Here is a 22590-nt window from a genome sequence, read left to right on the forward strand (position 1 = left end):
GTGTGCGCTTTGGGGCACATCCTCAAAAATAAACAGCTCAAAGTGCAGAGCTATGCATCTACCCTCCTCAGATATGTGGATTGGATCTGTAGAATGAGAAACCTATACAATCCATATGGGCTGGATTTACCACTTTTTGTGGAATTGTTAATGTGGTGGGGCCATCCCAGTTTGCTAAGCTATCCTCAAATTCAAATTTAGTACATGGCTTGTGGTGGGAAAATCTATTTGATTCTCACTAGGCCCAAAACTCTTGGTTCACTTGCATAACCTTTGGGAAGCTGAGAATCAACTAAGAAATAAATACCACTGTCAGATACGTACCAGATTTTATCAATTAGTAAAAAAAGGACTATTAATGTACTCCTATAAGAAGTCACACATATGAAAAGGATCTGGGGGTTATAGTAAATCACAGATTGAATGAGAATCAATAGTGTGATGCAATTGTGAAGTATCATTTTGAAGTATATTAACAGGAATGTTGTGTGTAAGACATTGGAGGTAATTGTCTCACTCTACTTAATACTGGTGAGGCCTCAGCTGGAGCACTGTATACAGTTCTGGGCACCACAGTTTAGGAAAGATGTGGACAAATTGGAGGAGAGCAACAAAAATGATAAAGGTTTAGAAAACCTGACGTATGAGGAAAGGTCAAAAAAAACTGAGCATATTTAGGCTCGAGAAAAGAAGACTGAGAGGATACCTGAAAACAGTCTTCAACACGTTAAGGGACCTTACAAAGAGGATGGTGATCAATATGTCTGTTCACATGATCATCGTGCTGGTCAGGGCTTCTTCACTGAATCTGGGTTGCGTCTTCCAGCCTGACTGCAGCTGTGCACCTGACAGCTTCCTAGGTTGGTTTCCTACCCCAGGTTTCAGGCTGACCTGACAGTGATGTCCTTGAAGCACTGTCAGCTGGAAATTTTATTTAGTTATTTACAATGATCAGGATGTAGGATGACTTATGAGGAGAGGCTGAGGGAGCTGGGATTGTTTAGCCTGCAGAAGAGAAGAATGAGGGGGGATTTGATAGCTGCTTTCAACTACCTGAAAGGGGGTTCCAAAGAGGATGGCTCTAGACTGTTCTCAATGGTAGCAGATGACAGAACGAGGAGTAATGGTCTCAAGTTGCAGTGGGGGAGGTTTAGATTGGATATTAGGAAAAACTTTTTCACTAAGAGGGTGGTGAAACACTGGAATGCGTTACCTAGGGAGGTGGTAGAATCTCCTTCCTTAGAGGTTTTTAAGGTCAGGCTTGACAAAGCCCTGGCTGGGATGATTTAACTGGGAATTGGTCCTGCTTCGAGCAGGGGGTTGGACTAGATGACCTTCTGGGGTCCCTTCCAACCCTGATATTCTATGATTCTATGATTCTATGACTCACTTTGGCTTGATTCCACCTTCAAGTGGTTTTAATGCTAACAACTGTAAACATGAGTTGATCTCTGTTGGGTTAAAGAAGGTCCTTTTCCCTGGTATTGGTTTCCTCTTATAGGTACAGATCTTACAATCCTCATACCACTCCTGCACATTCTTGGGTCAGGTCCACACAGCAAAACCACCTGCAGACAGCCATCACTGTCTTTTTAGCTTTTAAGTGGCCGGAAACATTGTGGCAGGCTTGGAGAACCATCTCAGCCCTTGGTGGACGCAGTGCAGTCTGGGCAATTTCTTCTTTTGTCCTGGGATCCCAAGTGCTGTATACCAGTCTTCCCCTCAGCTCCTATAAATTGATCCACTGCCTCAGCTTCCAGCTGTTGGGTGGCTTCCAGGATAGCTTTTTGCACTCAGTGCCAGAGAGCACTGTTATGCTGAAAGATTTCTAGCACTTTCATCATCTCTAAATCATGGAGTTGGAAGGGACCTCGGGAGGTCATCTAGTCCAACCCCATGCTCAAAGCAAGACCAATCCCCATTTTTGCCCCAGATCCCTAAATGGCCCCCTCAAGAACTGAACTCACAACCCTGGGTTTAGCAGGCCAATGCTCAAACCACTGAACTATCCCTCCCCAAATCTTTATACTTTGCAGCATTTCTGACTCAAATATTATTTGAAACCTAAATAGAGCAGCTGTATTTGCATGAAGGTATAGATAGGCAGCCTTGAGGTCCAGCATTCCTCTAGTGTTCTCAGATTGGCAGAGTTGATGTATGCCATGAGGTTATCTGTATATAAAGTGATGGGAACAGCTGCCTAGTAGCCCTTCTTAGTTATGGCTTTGTCCAGGGGCAGGAATTCTAGCTTGGAAGAGCTGTAGCATTTGTCATTCTGCTCTGATACATTCATTCCTCAGCTGGCATATGCAATTGCCATCTCCTGTATATCCTGGTCCTGGGAGAGGCCAGTGCCCAGTCCTTTGTTACTGGTATCTGTATAAAGTTTGAAAATATGGATGTGTTCCAGGTAGGCTAATACTGGTGTTCCTACCAGGGCAAACTTCAAGCACTCAAAGGCCTCCTTACATTCCTCAGTCCAATCCATGGGACTCCTATTGGCAACCCTGCCCTTTAATCCTCATAATGGGGTATGAAGGGATGCACCCAGCTTTGGCAAAGTCCTTTATGAACGTCTTTTGTAGTATATAACAAACTCTAGGCATGTATAAAAAATGGTTGTCCACACCATTAATAACTCGGATCTTTTCTGAATCAGAGAAGATCCTATCTGCTGTCTCACTATGGTTGAGGTATGCCACTTTCTCAACAGTGGTACTTCGAAGATATAATCTTCAGCCCATATTGAGTTAATTTAGTAAATGCAACATCTAGATATTTCATGTAACTTTCATAAACCTTTGACTACACAATGATGTCATCCAGGTACAAAAGGACAATCTGGAAATACTTGTTTCCTAGGCAATGCTCTACCAGTCACTGGAACATTTCCATCTCATTGCAAAGCCTGAATGGCATGTATGAAAATTCACAAAATGTCATGGGTGTGATAAATGCTATCTTCTGCTGGTCCTCTAGTGCCATCTGTTCTGCCAACATCTGCTAGCTATATCATGAGGGAGGCAGAATGAAGAGCAGCTTCGCTGAGGAAGGGGATGTGCATCTTTATGTGTAAATTGGTTGAGTTTCCAATAGTCCACACACAATTGGATTTTCCCATGCTTTCATGACCAGGATGATGGGGGTTGCCCAAGTGCTGTAACTTTCTCTGATGATGTCTGTGTCCTTCAGTTCATTAAAAATCTCATTCATTGGTTCGTACAAAGCCAGCAGAATTTTTTCCATAATGTCTCCTGAACTGAGGCATGGAATACAATGGATGATTCAGTGTTGGATGTGGGTTGCATACACCATGTTTCCTGGATGAGTTTCCTAGCCCTGGGTTCAGGCTGCATTTAGTGAGGCCTGCCCCTCCCAGTAGCAGCATGTGCTCTCTTTTTGACCTATGAGGGCTTTTCTTTGCACTCTGTCAGCCAGTTCACCCCAGAGCCAGTCAGGTGGCCTATGGCCAATCCCCTGTATCCAGATGGGCAGAGCTGCTCTGGAACAGCATTCCCCTTCTCCAGTGAAAGAAGAGCTGGTAGCAGGAGGCCAGGAGTGGAATTTCTTCCCTGCCCTCTAGCCAGCTAGGGCTCTGAGAGCAGAGGGGCCAGCTGTCCTCTCTGCCCATCCCCCCCTACTCAGTCACTGGGGGTCAGGCTGGCATTGTCATAGTGACACATAGTAGGGGCCCCCACATTAGAATTTGTACCTGCAAAACTCAGTGGACTTCCTAGCACTCAGTCCTGTACACAGACAACTAGACAAATACAACACCTTTCTTTATTGTGTCTTCTTTATGACTATGAGACATGGAATTAATGATAATGTATTTGATGATGACGGTGAGAAGGTGAAATCTTAGTTTGCTTATATACAGACATTAATTTCCAATTATTTATATTTTACTTTTACAGAAATATTCTTACCCTGACAAATGCTTTCGATTTGCCAGAAGGTAATGTAACCCAGGAAAACTTTGAACAGATGCAGAAGTGGTGTAACATGACTGATACAATGACTTTTGTAGGCCTTAAGTTTGAGACCTGTAACCTCGAAAGTTTCTTAACTGATGTAAGTTGACACTACTACAGAGTGAGCTGGTAACAGCCCTTATATTTAAGTTTCTTAACGCTTTCCATTATAAAGGAAATGCAATGGATGAACCATTATAAAGGAACCTGTTGCAACCTTTTCTATGAGATGCTTTCAGATCTACTCCATTTACAGCATGCTTTTGATATTTGGTAGAAGGAATGCCTCTGGACTAGGGAAGTGCTTTTTCTTTGGCACATGAAAATCCATTCAGCTTTTGCTGAGCTATAAACTGTTAAACATTGACATTTCCCTCCTCTCACTTTCATTCCTCAAGAAATTTTTGGCAGCCACCCAGAATAATAAAAAAACCCACAAATATTCAAAGCCCAGGCTCAGTGTACGGTTAAAGTGGTGGGAGACAACACTACTCTGGAAAAGCCTAGGAGCTGCCAGAGCAGCTATAGTGGGAGAAAAGAAAGAAAGGCTGGTTTCCCAGCCTGGACCCAAAACATGGCCCATGTCTCCCTCTGGGGCACAATGTGGGGCAGGATTTCCCTCAGCTCCCAAGGTGAGGAGAAAGAATTGGGCCAAGTTCCCCACTCCAACCAATCCCAGCCACCCCTGGACCCATCCAGCCCCACTCTGGGACAACAACCATACCTGCTGCCAGCTAACCCTGAAGTTCAGTTACCTGCAGCTAGTGCTGCCATGCTAAAGGGTTAGGTTTCAAACCCTGCTGATGGTTGGTTGGTGGGAAGGGTTTGTTACAGTTGTATATAACAGAATTTTATTTTTACCTTTATCTTTTAGAAAAGTTAGGAAAATACATATGAAAAAACCCTACATTGAGGTAACTATTTAGGTTGTGAAGACAAGCAATCAAAAGTTAGGGATTGTCAGATTTACAGTTTCCTGGACATCTTAATTTAGACCCTTTGTTTATATGAATTAGGATACTGTCTTTAATTACATGATCACATACTATATTTTCCACAGGATTTTCAAATACTATATTTTCCTTATTCAGTGCACAGGATGGATGCACAAATTGGGGAAATAAAGATTGCTCTGGCATTTGTAAATCTGGTATTTTCAAGCTTTTGAATGCTTGACTTTGCAAACTAAATAGCATTTAACATATATTAAAAACTGTGGATATTTTTAAAAGTTTGTATTTGGGTTTATTGCCCATGAAATAGGAGTGGTTTCAGAGCATAACTCAAACTGTCTTACTGAATTGCAATGTGTAAACTGCACTTCTAGTTATAGTGATGCTCTATTTAGGATTGATGTTATTCTGTGAAAAACTGACTCCATCTAAATTGGCTCGTTGGGCTTCTTATAATCTGATATAATGCCTCCATCTGCACAGTCCTTTTCAACCGGAACTCCCAGTGGTTTCAATGAGCATTCTATTCATGGCACAATTGTGGGAGATAAGGAGAAAACTATAGGGAAAAATTGGTTACATGGTTTGATTTTATTTTGTTATTGTCCATTCCAGAAAAGTTATCTCAGTAATATACTTTATACATGTAACAGTAAACATAATGCAGAATTAGGGTTGATTTATGAAAACAAATAGAAATGTATAACTATAGTACAGTATAATGCATTACCATCTATGGTATACATGGAAGTATTTTTAAATGCTAAATAGTGTCAGTGCTCCTACGTTTTGAGTCTGCTGTTATTTCTCTACAGGGAGTTGAAGGAACTGGCTTGGCTTTTATAGTCTTCACTGAAGCTATCACCAAAATGCCTGTCTCACCTTTGTGGTCCATTCTCTTCTTTATCATGCTGTTCTGCTTAGGCTTGTCATCTATGTTTGGAAACATGGAAGGTGTTCTTGTACCTTTGCAAGATCTTAATGTCATACCCAAAAAATGGCCTAAGGAACTTGTTACAGGTAGGTATTGTATGGTTCTTCAGTATCTCTCATCTTTAAAGAAATTTGGAATTGTCTTGTCTTAAAATTAGTTAGAAGTGAACAGTCTCACATTTCTTATTAGTTTTTATGCTTTAGTCTATGTCTAAAATATTTGACTTTGTTCTTTATTTTCAGGTTTGATTTGTGCCGGGTCTTATTTGCTTGCTTTTATTTTTGTGCTGAATTCTGGTAACTACTGGCTGGCACTATTTGACAGTTTTGCTGGATCAATTCCCTTGCTGATAATTGCTTTTTGTGAGATGTTTTCAGTCGTCTACATTTATGGGATAGACAGGTATGAAATAAACATAGACTTAAGTATTGTAGAAACTATGCAGGACTGAATGAAGACCATAGTTGCCATCTTACTATACCCCAGTGCATGTCTGCTCTCTAATGGAATTCACAGGAATGACACAAACATAATTTAGCCTTTGTCTTACAATTTTAAAAAAAACTCTCTCAATGAACAGAGAAAAATATCTGTTAAGATTTAGTGTTCTTGATTTGTACTGTAGATTAAAGCTATGCAGCTTTTCTGCCAACAGGTAATAGTAAACCATAAATGATACCTGACTACACACCTAAAATAAAACCAAATTATTTTCAGAAGGGTTGCAAGAGAATAATATACTTAGCAAGTGTTCAAGAGTAGAGTATTCTGCATATGAATTCCTAGTTTTTTTAAATGAGTATTAGACAGTGTAATGCAAATATGCAATAATTAGTTCATATGAATCTTAAGTGTGGTGCCTACGGTTATGCTAAACTGTCAGTGGAAATATACCTGTATTTTAAAGTATTGATTCATTGTAAATACACTTAAACATCTTTACTTCTTAACTTTCTGATTTAGTTAATTCTTTCTGGTAATAATGATGAGATGATAGCAGCGATTGAGGTGTCAGAAGATGATGGTCCTGGAGCAAATTGATAATTTATAAAGCAGTAAGTCACCAGGCCTAGCTACATATTCAAGACTTCTTCTTTGAGTAGTGTCCCTATGGGTGCTTCACTGTGGGTGTATCTATGCCCCAAGCCTCTAATCAGAGATTTTAGGTAGCAGTGTCTGTTCGGCCCGCACATGCGCTCTCATTGTTTGCCTTGACACTATTGAGTGCTGTGCATGTGAATCGCCCCCAGTTCCTTCTCAACTACCTTTGGCCTCAAATGGAGCGAGAAGTTATCTCTTCCTTCTCTGCATCATTAGTTTAAGTAGTAGTTATTTTTAGTCTTTTTGTTGTCTTTAATAGTTAGAGTTTCTGTTTACCCTGTTGGGATTTTTAAAAAAAGAACTTTTTATGAGGTCGTCTCCCCCCCGCCCCCCTTGCTGGAGGGATCACCCTCATAGTGGCATATAGTAGTCTAGACTTTCTGTTTTTCTCAGTTAGAAAAAAAAACAAAAAAGAAAAAATATGAATTTATTAATTATGGAAAACTCCATGCGTTTATTGAACGTCTACCAGAGATGCAAAAAGAAGAGTTTCAGGCCATTTTCAAAGAGGTCCAGTTAGTAGCCAGAACTGCACTACAGATGGCATTGGACGCAGCAGATACAACAGCCCACTCAGTCTCCGCAGCAGGGGTAATGAGATGGGCATCTTGATTACAGCTTTCCAGGTTGCCCCAGAAAGTACAGCCAATGGTTGAGGATCTCCCGTTCAAAGGCCCCAAGCTCTTCGCTTATAAGACTGACACCTCTCTTCATACTCTGAAGGATTCCCAGGCCACGTTATGATCCCTGGGAATCTATACTGCTGGACAAAAGAGAAAATATGGCTCTCAATCACAGCACAGTTCACGACCACCTCAGTACCTATCATCACAGCACTCTTACGAGCCACAATGTAAAAGATCCAGGATACAAAAATGGAAGCAATTAGCCCCCCAGTCTGTGACCTCACAACCCTCCTTCCCTAAGCACTTTTGACAGGTTTGTCACGGTCTCAAACAGCTGTTCCTTGCAAAATCAACTGCCATCTATGCACTTGTCATGGCCCTTCGGAAGTCACCTGACCATCTTTCTCAAAAGTTGGCAAAATATCACCTCCGACAGATGGGTCTTGAAAATTATTTTGAAGGGTTATGCCATTCAATTCACACCCCTCCCCCATAGCCACCCTCCTTCCCTGTCCCTTTTTAGGGACTCTTCTTATGAGAACTTACTTTGCCAGAAAAGAGATAATCTGTTATGCTTAGGGGCCAGAGAATCAGTTCTGATGCAACTCAGAGGCAAGGGGTTTTACTCCTGTTATTTCCTGATCCCCAAGACGAAGTGAGGTTGGAGGCCCATTCTAGATCTAAGGGCATTAAACAGATATGTGAAGGCGCAGAAGTTCAAGATGGTCATGCTAGTAGCAATTATTTCAGCTCTAGAGCAAGGAGATTGTTTTTTAGCCTTGGACCTGTAAGATGCTTACTTCCACATCTCAATACAAACTGTCGCACAGGAAGTTCCTACAGTTCACCTTTGGCCAGAACCATTATTAATACAGGGTGCTCCCATTCGGCTTCTCATCTGCACCCAGGGTATTCTCCAAGGTTCTGTCCATCATAGCAGCACACCTGTGAACATACCTTGATGACTGCCTCCTAAGGACTCCCTCATTTAAGGAGGCCACACAAGCCACTCAGACGACCATGTGCACATTTTTACAACTGGGCCCACAGCTCAACACCCAGAAATCAGCACTCACCCAAGTACAGCAACTGGAGTTTATTGGTGCTGAATTTGACGCAGTATAAGTGAGGGCATTCCTCCTGCTATACAGGTTCACCACCCTCACAAGTCTCATTGAGATAGTCCAGGCCAGTCCACAAACATCAGCCAGGAATTGTCTACAGATGCTTGGTCATATGGCAGCATGCACTTTCGTCATGCCACACGCTCGGTTGTTCATGAGGTGTCTACAGATGTGGCTCAGATCCTTCTATTCCCCAAACAAGGACAAACTAAGCAAACCCCTATAATTGCCCTACACTGTAAAGCTCTCCCTGGACTAGTAGAAAGACCCATCCAATGTCCGAACAGGTGTCCCGTTTGTACAACCATCACCAACTCTGATGAAGGATGCCTCCCTAATAGGCTGGGAGCATTAAGAGCTACCAGGAACGCCTGTGCACACTTTCTCTCACAAAGATCATGATGGACAATATGTTTTACATAAATCGTCAGGGAGGCTTCAGATCTCACTCCCTCTGTACAGAAGCACTCAAACTTTGGAATTGGTGCAACCATCACAACATGCTCATCTAAGCCATCTACCTACCAGAGATACAGAACATGACAGCCAACAGTCTCAGTCAGAACTTTTCACAAAACCACGAATGGGAACTGAACTCAGAGGTGTTTCACGACATATTTGCCTTTTGGGGAACCCTGACTATAGAGCTCTTCACTACTTACTGGAACAAGAAATGTCCTCACTATTGCTCCAAGAGAGGCCTGTGGAAACAGTCTCTGGGAGATGCTCTCATTCTCTCATGGGTCAGGGACCTTTTATACTCCTTTCCCCCATTTCCTTTACTATCCAAGATCCTGTTGACAATACAATGACAAGGGTTATTTTGATTGCCCCCTCCTGGCCAAGGTAAGGTTGGTTCCCTTACCTGGCACAGATGGCAGTATGTCCTCTGGTCTGTCTTTGGCCCATTCTCAAAATGACTTTCTTAAAACTACAGACTCATCCTTTACCCCAACTTGTGGATCTTTCATCTCTAGGCTTGACTCCTTCTTGGTTCCAATACTTAGTGGTAGAATGGTCTGACAAGGTGTTTCTACACAGCCAAAATCGACCACTCAGCATACTTACCTGCAAAAATGGAAACAATTCCAAATTTGGTGTCATTCTCCCTCCCTCTGATTTTAGACTGTGTTTTAGACCTCAAAAAATCAGAACTCTCTCTCAGCTCCCTTAAAGTACATCTAGCACTCATAATGGCCTTCCACTGTCAAGTAGATGGATACTCAGTGTTCGCTCACCCACTGACACATAGATTCCTATAAGAGTATTGGAAACCTGTTCCTGCATGTGAGACCACCCACTCAAGCCGAATGCATCTGATGAAGTGAGCTGTAGCTCACGAAAGCTTATGCTCAGATAAATTTGTTAGTCTCTAAGGTGCCACAAGTCCTCTTTTTCTTTTCACTCAAACCTTGAATCTTAATCTAGTTCTCAGAGCCTTAACTAGCCTCCCTTTGAGCCCATAATGACTTACTCTCTTTCATACCTGTCCATGGGGGGGAGGGATAGCTCAGTGGTTTGAGCATTGGCCTGCTAAACCCAGGGTTGTGAGTTCAATCCTTGAGGGGGCCATTTGGGATCTGGGGCAAAAATTGGGGATTGGTCCTGCTTTGAGCAGGGGGTTGGACTAGATGACCTCCTGAGGTCTCTTCTAACCCTGATATTTTATGATTCTATGAAGACAGCATTTCTGGTTCCCATCACCTCAGCTAGGCACATAGGAGAAATAGCAGCCCTGATGGCACACCTGCCATTCACACTCTTTTTTAAAGACAAAGTAACATTGAGGCTGCATCACAAGTTTCTCCCTAAAAAGTAGCTTCTGCTTTTCATATGAATCAACAAATCCATCTTCCTGTTTTTTCCCAAAACCACATCATGATAACAGGGAAGCGATTCTGCCTATGCTAGATGTTAGAAAAATGCTAGCATTCTACTTGGACAGGACTAAGGACTATAGGAAGTCTCCTAAACTCTTTCGTTCGTGGAAATGTAGCCTTTTATTTTATTCAAAGTGCATTTTGTAATGTGGTATTACACCACCGTAGGTTCAGCTCTGGAGGATACAGTTTCAGGCTTAACAGAGTGTGGGGAGAGATAGCTCAGTGGTTTGAGCATTGGCCTGCTAAACCCAGGGTTGTGAGTTCAATCCTTGAGGGGGCCATTTAGGAATCTGGGGCAAAAATTGAGGATTGGTCCTGCTTTGAGCAGGGTGTTGGACTAGATGACCTCCTGAGGTCCCTTCCAAACCTGATATTCTATGATTTGATTCTATGAAAGTCACCTCTGCTACTTGCTTCAGAGTTAGGGTCCCTAGGAACACATAAAGACTAAGGGTAGTGTGACCACACATACATTCACCAGTACAAAGTCTAGTCTATTTTACAAGTTTTATTAAAGTTACAATTAAAGTTATGATTACCAAGCATATAGAAATTTTATACAGACCTATGCAAAAATTACAAATATAATTATACTCACATCCTTAACAATAGTGTTAGGGTCTGATGGGTCCCTCAAGGCTCGATCATCAGTAGAGGAATGATTCCTGCTGGAATCTCCCATAGGGAGCTCAATTTTCCCATTCTGGGCATCCCCTTTTTATAATGTGATTCTGTCTATACCTGCATTCTGTGCATGTCCATAAAAGTGTCAACCTTCTTTTCTCTTATTGGTCTTATTGGAAACTTAAGGAACCCGACTTTTCTATAGGCTGTGTAATTTGCCTTTATTCTCGCTAGTACTGATGCACAACCTGTATCCTGTGATTAAGACACACATCTGAGACAGATGGGCCTTTACAGTATTTTTATGATCTAATATTAATCTTCTGGATAATTTTGTGCAATATTACCACTTAGTTCCTCTTTTCCCATAATCTTAGGGTTATTTCCCATTCTGGGCATCCCCTTTTTATAATGTGATTCTGTCTATACCTGCATTCTGTGCATGTCCATAAAAGTGTCAACCTTCTTTTCTCTTATTGGTCTTATTGGAAACTTAAGGAACCCGACTTTTCTATAGGCTGTGTAATTTGCCTTTATTCTCGCTAGTACTGATGCACAACCTGTATCCTGTGATTAAGACACACATCTGAGACAGATGGGCCTTTACAGTATTTTTATGATCTAATATTAATCTTCTGGATAATTTTGTGCAATATTACCACTTAGTTCCTCTTTTCCCATAATCTTAGGGTTATTTCTCAGTCACTGATTTAAGTCATGGTTTCTTGTCTCCAAGGCCTAAAATAGCTAAGCTAAAGTCTTGCAGGCCTCAGCCTACAGGTTGTCTTACTCACATCTAATACTTGGTTCCAGTGTTCCTCTAATTTTTCCCATACATGTGCTGAAAGAATTTTGTTATGTGCACAAATATGGAGGTGACACATCACCTCCATACTGGTGCACATAACAAAATTCATGTGATGGGGTGGGGCCGAGGGGTTCGGAGTGTGGGAGGGGGCTCAGGGCTGGGGCAGAGGGTTGGGGTGCAGGGGGCTAATGACTCTGGCTGGGGGTGTGGGGTGGGCCAAGGATGAGGGGCTCAGGACTGAGGCAGAGGGTTGAGGTGCAGAAGGGGGTGAGAGCCTCCTCCTGGGGGGTGCAAGCTGGGGTGAGGGGGTGGGGTGCAGGCTGCCCCGGCAGCTCCTGGGCTAGGCTTGGTTTTGGCACCTCTTCCCTGTCCTCAGCAGCTCCAGGGGGCTGGGCTGGAGGGCCACTCCCCTCATCTGTGGCAGGTCCAAGAGGAGCGCTGGGTTAGGGCCGGGGTTGGGGAGCCTCTCCCCCTTGGCCGCAGCAGGTCCATCCACAGTCCGGGCTGCCAATGATGGTCCACCGTAGACCATCCCTCACCAGTGGCCCAGAGGAATGATGGGCTCCTTTCCACCCTCCCACCCCATGATGGAGGGCGGGGTCAGAGAGAGGAGCCCTGGGCCGGCGGGCCCATAGGAGCATGGGGAAGGGTCCAGAGAGGAGCCTAGTGAAGTGGAGTGCCGGGCCAGGCCGCAGGGCCCCTGCTGAGTGTGAGCCTGGTGCCATTATGTACCTGGTACTGTCGAGGCTTGGGGAGGGGCACTGCAGTGAGTATGGTGCTATGGGGGGGCATCTCTCCCCAGCGCAGCCCTGCGTGCCTGCGTGGCACTTAATAGGCTGCTGTGCGGTCACACAGCTTAGAGGGAACTTAGCTTGGTTCTGATAAATACTGATCAATCATATACTTTTATAATCCTACAAATTAACTCTAATTAACATACAATGAATATATGTAATAAAACATATTGACTAATCTTAACATCACACAATAAATGGATAAGAAACTAAAATCATTGGCTACAGAAAGATCCAAAGGTTCTGCAATATCGGCTCAAAGATTATCCAAATGGGTCTCTGGTTGCATTACTCACTGTACCAGGGGCTCAACCTCTTGCCTTCATCCGGACTCTGCACGCACTCCACGAGGCCAGTTTCTACCTCGGTCTCATTCCTTAAGGATCTCCCCATAACGGAAACTTGCAGAGCTGCAACTTGGGCCTCAACCCATACTTTTGCAGAGCACTATGTGATCACTGGAGACTCAGCCTCTGATGCCATCTTTGGCTCTGCACTACTCTCTTTAATAACAGACTCCACTCGAAGTCTCAGCCCTTCATTGGGGATACTGCTGCAAAGTCGCCTACAGTGGAGCACCCAGAGGGACACTACTCGAAGAAGAAGTGGACGTTACTCATCCTGTGCAGAAACGATGGTTCTTCGAGATGTGTGTCCCTATGGGTGCTCCACAACCTACCCTCCTCCCCTCTACTTCAGAGTTCCCAATATGGGGCTTTGCGGTAGAGAAGGAATGGGGGGTAGTTTGCCCGCACAGCATTAGATAGTCTTCAGGCAAACCACGAGGGAGGGAGAGCACCTGTGCAGGCTGAATGGACACTGCTACCTAAAATCTCTGATTAGCGGTACAGAGGCGCAGATACATCTACAGTGGAGCACTCATAGGGACACACATCTTCTTCTGAAGAAGCTTAAATATGAAGTGGCTGAGCCTCTAACAAAAATATGCACTCTCATTAAAAAGAACCACTGTTATAGAATATTTGAGGGTAGTAAATGCTGTAATTATGTTTTAAAGAATGAATCTAGCCCCCCTCACACGCTCCCTCTCGCAATTCCCTTGAAAAATTCCCCTGTTAGCCACTCATGTTTTAAAGGCTCTGGGGATGATCTGAGGAAATATAGCCAGGTACATATGTAAGGCTTATTAGTCAAATTGGTTGAAACAGAACAACAACAATTTTTGGAAGATTGTGATATAAACACATCTAACCAGCACAGTTTCTGCAAAGGTAAGTTGTGTCTTGCTATTCTCTTAGAAATATTTGAATGTGCCAGTAAAGTAGTAGTAAAAAGGTCTTGATCACTGTCTAAAAATACTTACATGGGGAATAGAAATCTGATAATAGATAATGACTGATAGTTGAAGTTAGACACATTTAGACTGAAAATAAGCATAGATTGTTAGAGTAACTGACCACTGGAAGAATTTACCCAGAATTGTTGTATTGTATGTGCAACAAGCAGCATGATTGGTCAGAGCTCCAGTATGAAACTGGAGAAAAGCCTGTTGAGTGTCTTTGAGTTAAGTTTAGAGTTTGTTGAGAGCAACGAAGGTGATGTCGTGGTGGGTGTCTGCTTTTGACCACCAGACCAGGAGGATGAGGTAGACAAGGCTTTCTTCAGACAACTAACAGAAGTTTCCAGATCACAGGCCCTGGTTCTCATGGAGGACTTCAATCATCCTGACATCTGCTGGGAGAGCAATACAGCAGTGCACAGACAATCCAGGAAGTTTTTGGAGAGTGTTGGGGACAACTTCCTGGTGCAAGTGCTGGAGGAACCAAATAGGGGCCATGCTCCTCTTGACCTCTGATCACAAATAGGGAAGAATTGGTAGGGGAAGTAAAAGTGGGTGGCAGCCTGGGCAGCGGTGACCATGAGATGGTCAAGTTCAGGATCCTGAAAAAAAGGAAGAAAGGAGAGTAACAGAATATGGACCCTGTTCTTTAGAAAAGCAGACTTTGACTCCCTGAGGGAACTGATGGGCAGGATCCCATGCGAGGCTAATATGAGGGGAAAAGGAGTCCAGGAGAGCTGGCTGTATATTAAAGAAGCCTTATTGAGGGCACAGGAACAAACCATCTCAATGTCCAGAAAGAATAGCAAATATGGCAGGCGACCAGTTTGGCTTAACAGAGAAATCTTCGGTGAGCTTAAACACAACAAGGAAGTTTCCAAGAAGTGGAAACTTGGACAGATGACTAGAGAGAAGTATAAAAATATTGCTCCAGCATGCAGGGGTGTAATCAGAAAGGCCAAAACACAACTGGAATTGCAGCTAGCAAGAGTCAAGAGTGCGCCCTTGTTGCCAAGAAGGCTAACAACATATTGGCCTGCATTAGTAGGAGCATTGCCAGCAGATCGAGGGAAGTGATTATTCCCCTCTATTCGGCACTGGTGAGGCCACATCTAGAGTATTGCGTCCAGTTTTGGGCCCCCCCGCTACAGAAAGAATGTGGACAAATTGGAGAGAGTCCAGTGGAGGGCAATGAAAATTATTAGAGGGCTGGGGAACATGACTTATGAGGAGAGGCTGAGGGAACTGGGCTTATTTAGTCTGCAGAAGAGAAGAGTGAGGGGGGACTTGATAGCAGCCTTCAACTATCTAAAGGGGGGTTCCAAAGAGGATGGAGCTAGGCTGTTCTCAGTGGTGGCAGATGGCAGAACAAGAAGCAATGGTCTCAAGTTGCAGTGGGGGAGGTCTAGGTTGGATATTAGGAAAACTTATTTCACTAGGAGAGTGGTGAAGCACTGGAATGGGTTACCTAGGAGGTGATGGAATCTCCATCCTTAGAGGTTTTTAAGGCCTGACTTGACAAAGCCCTGGCTGGGATGATTTAGTTGGGGTTAGTCCTGCTTTGAGCAGGGGGTTGGACTGGATGACCTCCGGAGGTCTCTTCCAACCCTAATCTTCTACAGTTCTATGATTGTAGTGGATTCTCTATCACTGGCAGTTTTTAAAATCAAGATTGGAAATTTTTCTAAAAGATATACTCTAGTTCAAACAGGAATGAATTCAGGGAAGTTCTATGGTCTGCATTATGCAGGAGGTCAGACTAGATGACTACAATGGTTCATTCTGGGTTTGGAATCTATGAATCTATGAGAACTGGTTGACATAATTTTAGACTTACAAAAAGGCCTTTGACAAGGTCTAGCACAAAAGCCACTAAGAAGCTAAAGAGTCATGGCGTCTGAAGCAAAGTATTTTCATGGATCAAGAACTGACTAGGAGAGAAAACAAAGAGAAGGATTAAATGCTCAATTTTCTTCATAGCAAAGGTGCCTTGAGGTTTAGTACTAGGTCCAGTGTTGTTTAATATATGTATTAATTATCTGAAAAGGGAATGAATAACGAAGTAGCAACATTTGCACATGATACAAAGTTATTTAGGTGAGTGATGCCCAGAGGGGACTTGTGAGGAACTAGAGAGAGTTAACAGGAGTGGCTAACAGGGGAATTTTGCAAGGGAATTGCGAGAGGGAGCGTGTGAGGGGGGCTAGATTCATTCTTTAAACTTAAAGCCAAAAAAAACGCCTGATAAAAACAAAACCTCAACAAAGGATTTAATTTCAGGAGTAAAAAGATAATGCAGGCAGAAGTCCAGCAACATAGTGGGGCTATCAGTTTATTGCACCCAATGCAGCATGTATGCTATGGGCAGGTGGTGTATATGTGCATTCAGTGCAAGGAGCTCCTGGCCTTCAGAGACCATGTACGGGCTTTGGAGACCAGAGTGGCTGAACTGGAGTAGCTAAAGGAGACAGAGTGGTACATAGTTGAGACTTTCTGGGACACAGTAGAATGGTCTCACCCCGAGTCTGACAGCTTCTGTGCTGTTGAGGAGGATGAAAGTCTCAGGGAAGGAGAACATCCAACCGTAGCAGAAGGAAACAATCCCATAGTTGGGACCCTCCTTCCAGATGATGATGTGGTATCCTCTCACAGTGAGGATACCTCTCTGGGAGAGGGAACTCCAGTTATTAGGAAGAGACAGGTATTAGCAATGGGCGATTCAATCATTAGAAACATAGATAGGTGGGTTTGCAATGACCGGGAGAACCACATGGTATCTTGCCTGCCTGGTGCAAAGTTTGCGGCTCTCCTGAGACATCTAGATAGACTTATGTGTAGTGCTGGGGAGGAGCTAGTGGCCGTGGTACATGTAGGTACCAGTGATATAGGGAAGGATATGAGAGAGGTCCTAGAGGCCAAATTTAGGCTGCTAGGTAAGAGACTGAAGTCCAAAACTCCATGGTAGCATTCTCTGAAATGCTTCCAGTTCCATGCGCAGGGCCAGGTAGGCAGGCAGAACTGCAGAGTCTCAATGCGTGGATGAGAGGATGGTGTAGGGAGGAGGAGTTTAGATTTATTAGGAACTGGGGAAAATTTTGAGAAAGAGGAGCCTATACAGGAAGGAGGGACTCCACCTAAACCAAAATGGAACCAGATTGCTGGTACTTAAAATTAAAAAGGTTATAGAGCAGTTTTTAAACTATGGGCTGGGGAAAAACCGACAGGTGCAGAGGAACACGTAGTTTGAACAGAGATATACCTTAGGGGAGAATCTATTCATGGAGATTCTCTATGTCCTAATAAGGAGGAGAGGCTGGAAGATGATAAAATACAGGTAGGATCTGATGAGGAAGAGTCAAATGAAAAAAAATAGTCCCATTCAATTACATTATGTAATTTCAGACAGCTAAAAAGTGACAAGTTTTTAAAGTGCTTATATACCAGGGGTAGAAGTCTAAATAATAAGATGGGTGAACTAGAGTGTCTCATATTAAATGAGGATATTGATATAATAGGCATCACAGAAACTTGGTGGAATGATGATAATCAATGGGATACAGTAATACCAGGGTACAAAATACTGTGCTGGTGGGGGAGTGGCGCTATATGTGAAAGAAAGCGTAAAATTAAATGAAGTAAAAATCTTAAATGAACCAAACTGTACCAGAGAATCTCTATGGATAGTAATTCCATGCTCTAATAATAAGAATATAACAGTAGGGATATATTACTGACCACCAGAACAGGATGGTGATAGTAACTGTGAAATGCTCAGGGAGATTAGAGAGGCTATTAAAATAAAAAAAACACCACAGCAGCCCAGCACTGTAGCATTTAATTTCAGAAAGGGGAACTACACAAAAATGAGTAGGTTAGTGAAACATTAATCAAAAGGTACAGTGCCAAAACTGAAATCCCTGCAAGTGGCATGGAAACTTTTTAAAGACACCATAATAGAGGCTTAACTTAAATGTATACCCAAATTTAAAAACATAATAAGAGAACCAAAAAAGTGCCACTGTGGCTAAACAACAAAGTAAAAGAAGCAGCGTGTGGCAAAAAGGCATCCTTTAAAAAGTGGAAGTTAACTCCTAGTGAGGAAAATAGAAAGGAGATAAGGATTTAGGAGTAGCATGTGGGGACATGATAAAGTATATGAAATAATGAATGTTATAGAGAAGTGAGATCAAGAGCTTCTATTCTCCCTTTCTCACAACACATGAACAAAGGAACATTTGATGCAGTTAAAGGTGACAAATTAAAAACTGATTAAAGGAAATACTTTTCAAATGATGTGTAATTAAACTGTGGAATTCATTTCCACAGGAAGTTATTCAGGCTAAGAATTTAGCAATATTCAAAAAGGGATTGGACATTTACATGAGTAACAAGAATAAGCAAAATTATAGTTAATGATAAAATTTTTGGAAAGGACATAAAAATGTCATGCTTTAGGGCATAAGCCAATCTCTAACTACTAAAAATCAGGATGAGACCTAATGTTGGGGCAGTTTATCCCACATCTACCTCCTATAGGGTTCTTACACCATCCTCTGAGGCATAAAGTGCTGGCTACAGCTGGAGACATGATACTGGACTAGATGGACCTCAGGTCTGACCCAGTGTGGCAATTCCTATGTTCCTAACTGGGAAAGACAGTAGTAGAATCTTTAAGTTTTTAAAAAAGATTTCTACACAGTAGCCATTCCTGAACAGTGTACGGTTTATTCCTGCATGTTTTTCAGAATCTGCCAGTGCCTGCTGTGCAGTGCTTAGGTGACATTGTACTGATCTGGACAGTTCTAAATATTAAAAACAAACAGCACAAGCTTAATGTGATATGGAAGCTTCTACTCTTGTGGGTAACAGACTGTGCAATCCTTCCAGCAACTTTGTGTCAGGGTCCTTTCATCCCTTATTCCCTGTTTTTCAGATTTGGAAACTGGGTCATAGAGAGGTAAAGGCCAAAATTTTCAAAAGTGGCTTCTGATTTTGACTGCTAAACTGAGACCCACTGAGCTGGATTTTCAGAAGTGCTAATCACCCACAAAAATCCAATTGAACTCAATGTGTGCTGTAAGTATTCAGCACAGAGGCTTAAGGAGTCCCAGAATGCCTCAAATATTATTATGGATTTTAAGAGAAAAAATAATATATCTCATCAAAACGGAAAGTGTCTGCAAATAGAAAACTTTACAGATGCTTCCCGACTTATGCAATCATTCCATTCTGGAACGCCATGAGTAAGTTGAATTTTGCATGAGTCGAAATGTATTCCCGACTGTCACGCAAAAAAACCCAAAACAACCCACTTCCTATTTCTAGCTTATGGAACTTTTTCTGTAAGTGCAGATTTGCGTAAGTCGGGTTTTGCATAACCCGGGAAGTGTCTGTTCTCCCATTTAGGCATGCCCCCAGCCTTGGTACCACATGTTTTTAGCAGCTTTACAATGGCAGCTGGGGCTCTGTCCCACTCACATAAAAGGAAAAAATAAAATATATATGATAGTTTATTTTCAGCCTGATCATAGGCACCGACTCTGAGGCTGGAGCATCCACAGAAAAAATAGTGGGTGCTCAGCACCCACCAGCCTCCCCACCGATCATCTGTTCCATGGGCCTTGACGATCAGCTCCTCCCCTCCCCCTAGTGCCTCCCGCCTGCTGCTGATCAGGAGGAAGAAGAATGAGGGCAGGGTATGTTTGGGGAGGGGGTGGAATGGGGGCAGGAAGAGGCGGGACAGGGGCAGAGCTTTGAGGAGGGGGCAGAGTGGGGGCGGGAAGAGGCAGAGCAAGGGTGGGGCCTTGGGGGAAGGGGTGGAGTGGAGGTGGAGCATCTCTGGGGAAAGCTGAGTGTGGGCATCTGTGATCCTGATTCTGTGCACCATTCACAGCTGTTAAGGCAACTCAATAGCTCAATCAGATACACGCCCAAGCGATCTACTGGACAGTCACAAAAGAGGACTGAAGGACAGTTTCAAAAATGGCTATAATTAAGTAGCATGTGTCTGGTTAAGAAAAGTCACAGTCCTCTACTTAACACTCTGAAATACAGTTGCTATGACTATCTAAGTGGACCTTATACATAAAAGCCACATTTAAAAATGCCTTCAATTTGCCTTCTCTCCTTTCAGTAATAAATGATGTTACACTTTTTAAAAGAAACAGTTCTGAGGTGCAAACAGAAAAACCTTGAGAAGTTTTACTTTACATCAGAGGGAAACTCAACTTACACTCAGTCATCCAATTCACACCTGTTCTTACTTTTTGAAGATACCATGCCATAAGTTGATAGCTTTGATCTTTTTGCTTTTCTTGATAATTATAAGCAGTGTGAAATCAGAAGCAGTCACACAATTATTGAAATAATGCATGTTTTTAAGAGTATTTTTCCTGGCTTGCTTTTGGGAAATTTGATTCAAACTTATAGGATAATTATATTGATATTTGGCTCAATTAGAAAAATATTTCTAAATCTTGTTTTTACCATTTATATTTTACTGTGGCATTGGAAAGTTCTGAAAAGTACAATTAGGGCATTTTACTTTGTCATTTGTGCATATGATTGGACAGTCTCTGAATGTGCTTTGTTAAACCACTACTGTGGAGTGAATTTCCTGAACTTGCTACCTTTGCTTTTAGGTTTAACAAGGATATAGAGTTCATGATTGGACACAAACCCAACATTTTCTGGCAGGTCACATGGAGAGTTGTCAGTCCTCTCATTATGATAGTTATCTTCTTCTTTTACTTTGTGGTGAAAGTCAACCAAGAACTGCTCTATATCGTTTGGGATCCTAATTATGTAAGTACATAAGGTCAAAACACATATCTTCAATTTTTTTATGTATGCCTCCTTCTTTCTGTGTGTGTACTAATTACATCCATCTTCCCCATGTTGCCCATTCAACAGTGTTCTCATGAATACTCTGCTACAGTGCATAAAATGGAATATAAAAAATTAAATGTTAGACAAATGAACTTGCTATTCTAAATTCAGCCACAAATGAATGGGAATTGCTAGATGATGATGTCTTAGTAATTTTACTCAAGAGAAGGAAACGAGAGTCCTACTGTGAGACAGGATCAAGGCAGGACCCTGTGAACTTAATCATTTATAAAGTAGGGATTGCATAACAGTTTGAAATGTAGAGAGCTGTCACTGTTAACAAAAGACAAGTGGGTCAGATTCTGAAGCCATTTATATTCATGAAAATCCATAAGAGCTGCAGTGAGGTTGTGATCGGTTTTCCCAGGGTGCAACCTGGAATTGGGGTACCGCTGAGCTTTCTAACTGGCTTACTAACCTGGGCTCCCTCTCCCACTGTGATATTATGACAAGTTGCAAACCTCTCCAGGTACTGCACTTACACAGACAGCCACAGGCAAGGACACACACAGCTGAGTTCCATGAATGCTTTTTCCAGCCACTCATGAACTAACAATAGGGAGGCCTCAGCCAATTCCTCACAGCTCCCCAGCCTTGCACCGCTGAGCTGTACCATCTGGCCCTGGTCAGAAGCCTCACCACCCTCAGGCCAAGAAGAGGATAAAGATACTGGTCCAACTCCCCACTTAAGATTTTTCACAACTTGATAATGCCCTGAAACTCTACCTCCCTCCCCGCCCTAAGTGAATCATGCCCAGGGTCTTTCCATCTCTTTTACCCTCTTTCACAGTGTATGCCAGCTCCCCAAACCCCTACAGTTAGCCCCTGGGACACAGGTCTCACCTCTTACCTCAGCAGACTTCTGGGGAAGCTCCATCACCTCTTTTCCTGCTTTCCCCAGGGGCACCAAATGCTACCCTCCATCTTGTTTTCAAGGGTTCTGCCAAGAGGGGCCACAGCCTCCTCTTCCTTGCATCTGCAAAGAGCACTAAAATATTCAGGGACAGGACACAGCCTCCTGGCCCTATAGGAAGACTGAATGACATTGCAGCCAGTAGTTCTGCTGCCACAGGTGGGGTTTGTCTACCTTGAGCCCTATCCAAAGAGTCTCTTATTTGTGATCTCCTAAAGGAGAAGCCACTTTGGGAGGGGACGTCAGAGGAAAGTCTGGGCAAAAATTTTATTGCAAACTCCCCATCATTCAAAATTCATGAGTTAGTCCCAAAAACTTTTGATTTTTTAAAAATGGGAAGTTTGGGGTTCTTTTTATTTATCTTTTGATTTTTAAGCCTTCAGTGTGGATTTGATACAAATTTTCAAGCTTTTCTATGGCTAGAAATTTACTTTTAAAAAAGAAAAGAAGAAAATGGAAATTCTCACTTAATCACATGAATCCAGGAATTGAGGCTTTAAGACAAATACTTAGTATCATGGGACTCATGAGCTTGCAGTGCTACAGAAGACATTTGGGGGTGTCAGGGAGCTGAAAGAGGGAAGGCTTGCACAAAAGCCACTTTTTGGGGAGATACTTTGGCAGGTCTTCAACTCCACCCCTGAGCTCCTTGTTTCTTCCTAACCAAC

The 22590-nt window shown here is 42.8% G+C and overlaps 1 protein-coding gene across 1 annotated transcript in view; it reads left to right on the plus strand.

Annotated features, from left to right (window-relative positions):
* The window catches only part of SLC6A19 (solute carrier family 6 member 19), an 82684-nt gene that overhangs the window by 57986 nt on the left and 2108 nt on the right, over nt 1-22590 (plus strand). Inside the window, exons 8-11 of the mRNA XM_073332433.1 lie at nt 3918-4074; nt 5743-5947; nt 6104-6263; nt 20763-20925. Coding sequence (XP_073188534.1) covers nt 3918-4074; nt 5743-5947; nt 6104-6263; nt 20763-20925 — 685 coding nt within the window. The remainder of the gene's footprint in view (nt 1-3917; nt 4075-5742; nt 5948-6103; nt 6264-20762; nt 20926-22590) is intronic.

The sequence above is a fragment of the Lepidochelys kempii genome, chromosome 2, assembly GCF_965140265.1.
Source record: "Lepidochelys kempii isolate rLepKem1 chromosome 2, rLepKem1.hap2, whole genome shotgun sequence".
Taxonomy (NCBI): domain Eukaryota; kingdom Metazoa; phylum Chordata; order Testudines; family Cheloniidae; genus Lepidochelys; species Lepidochelys kempii.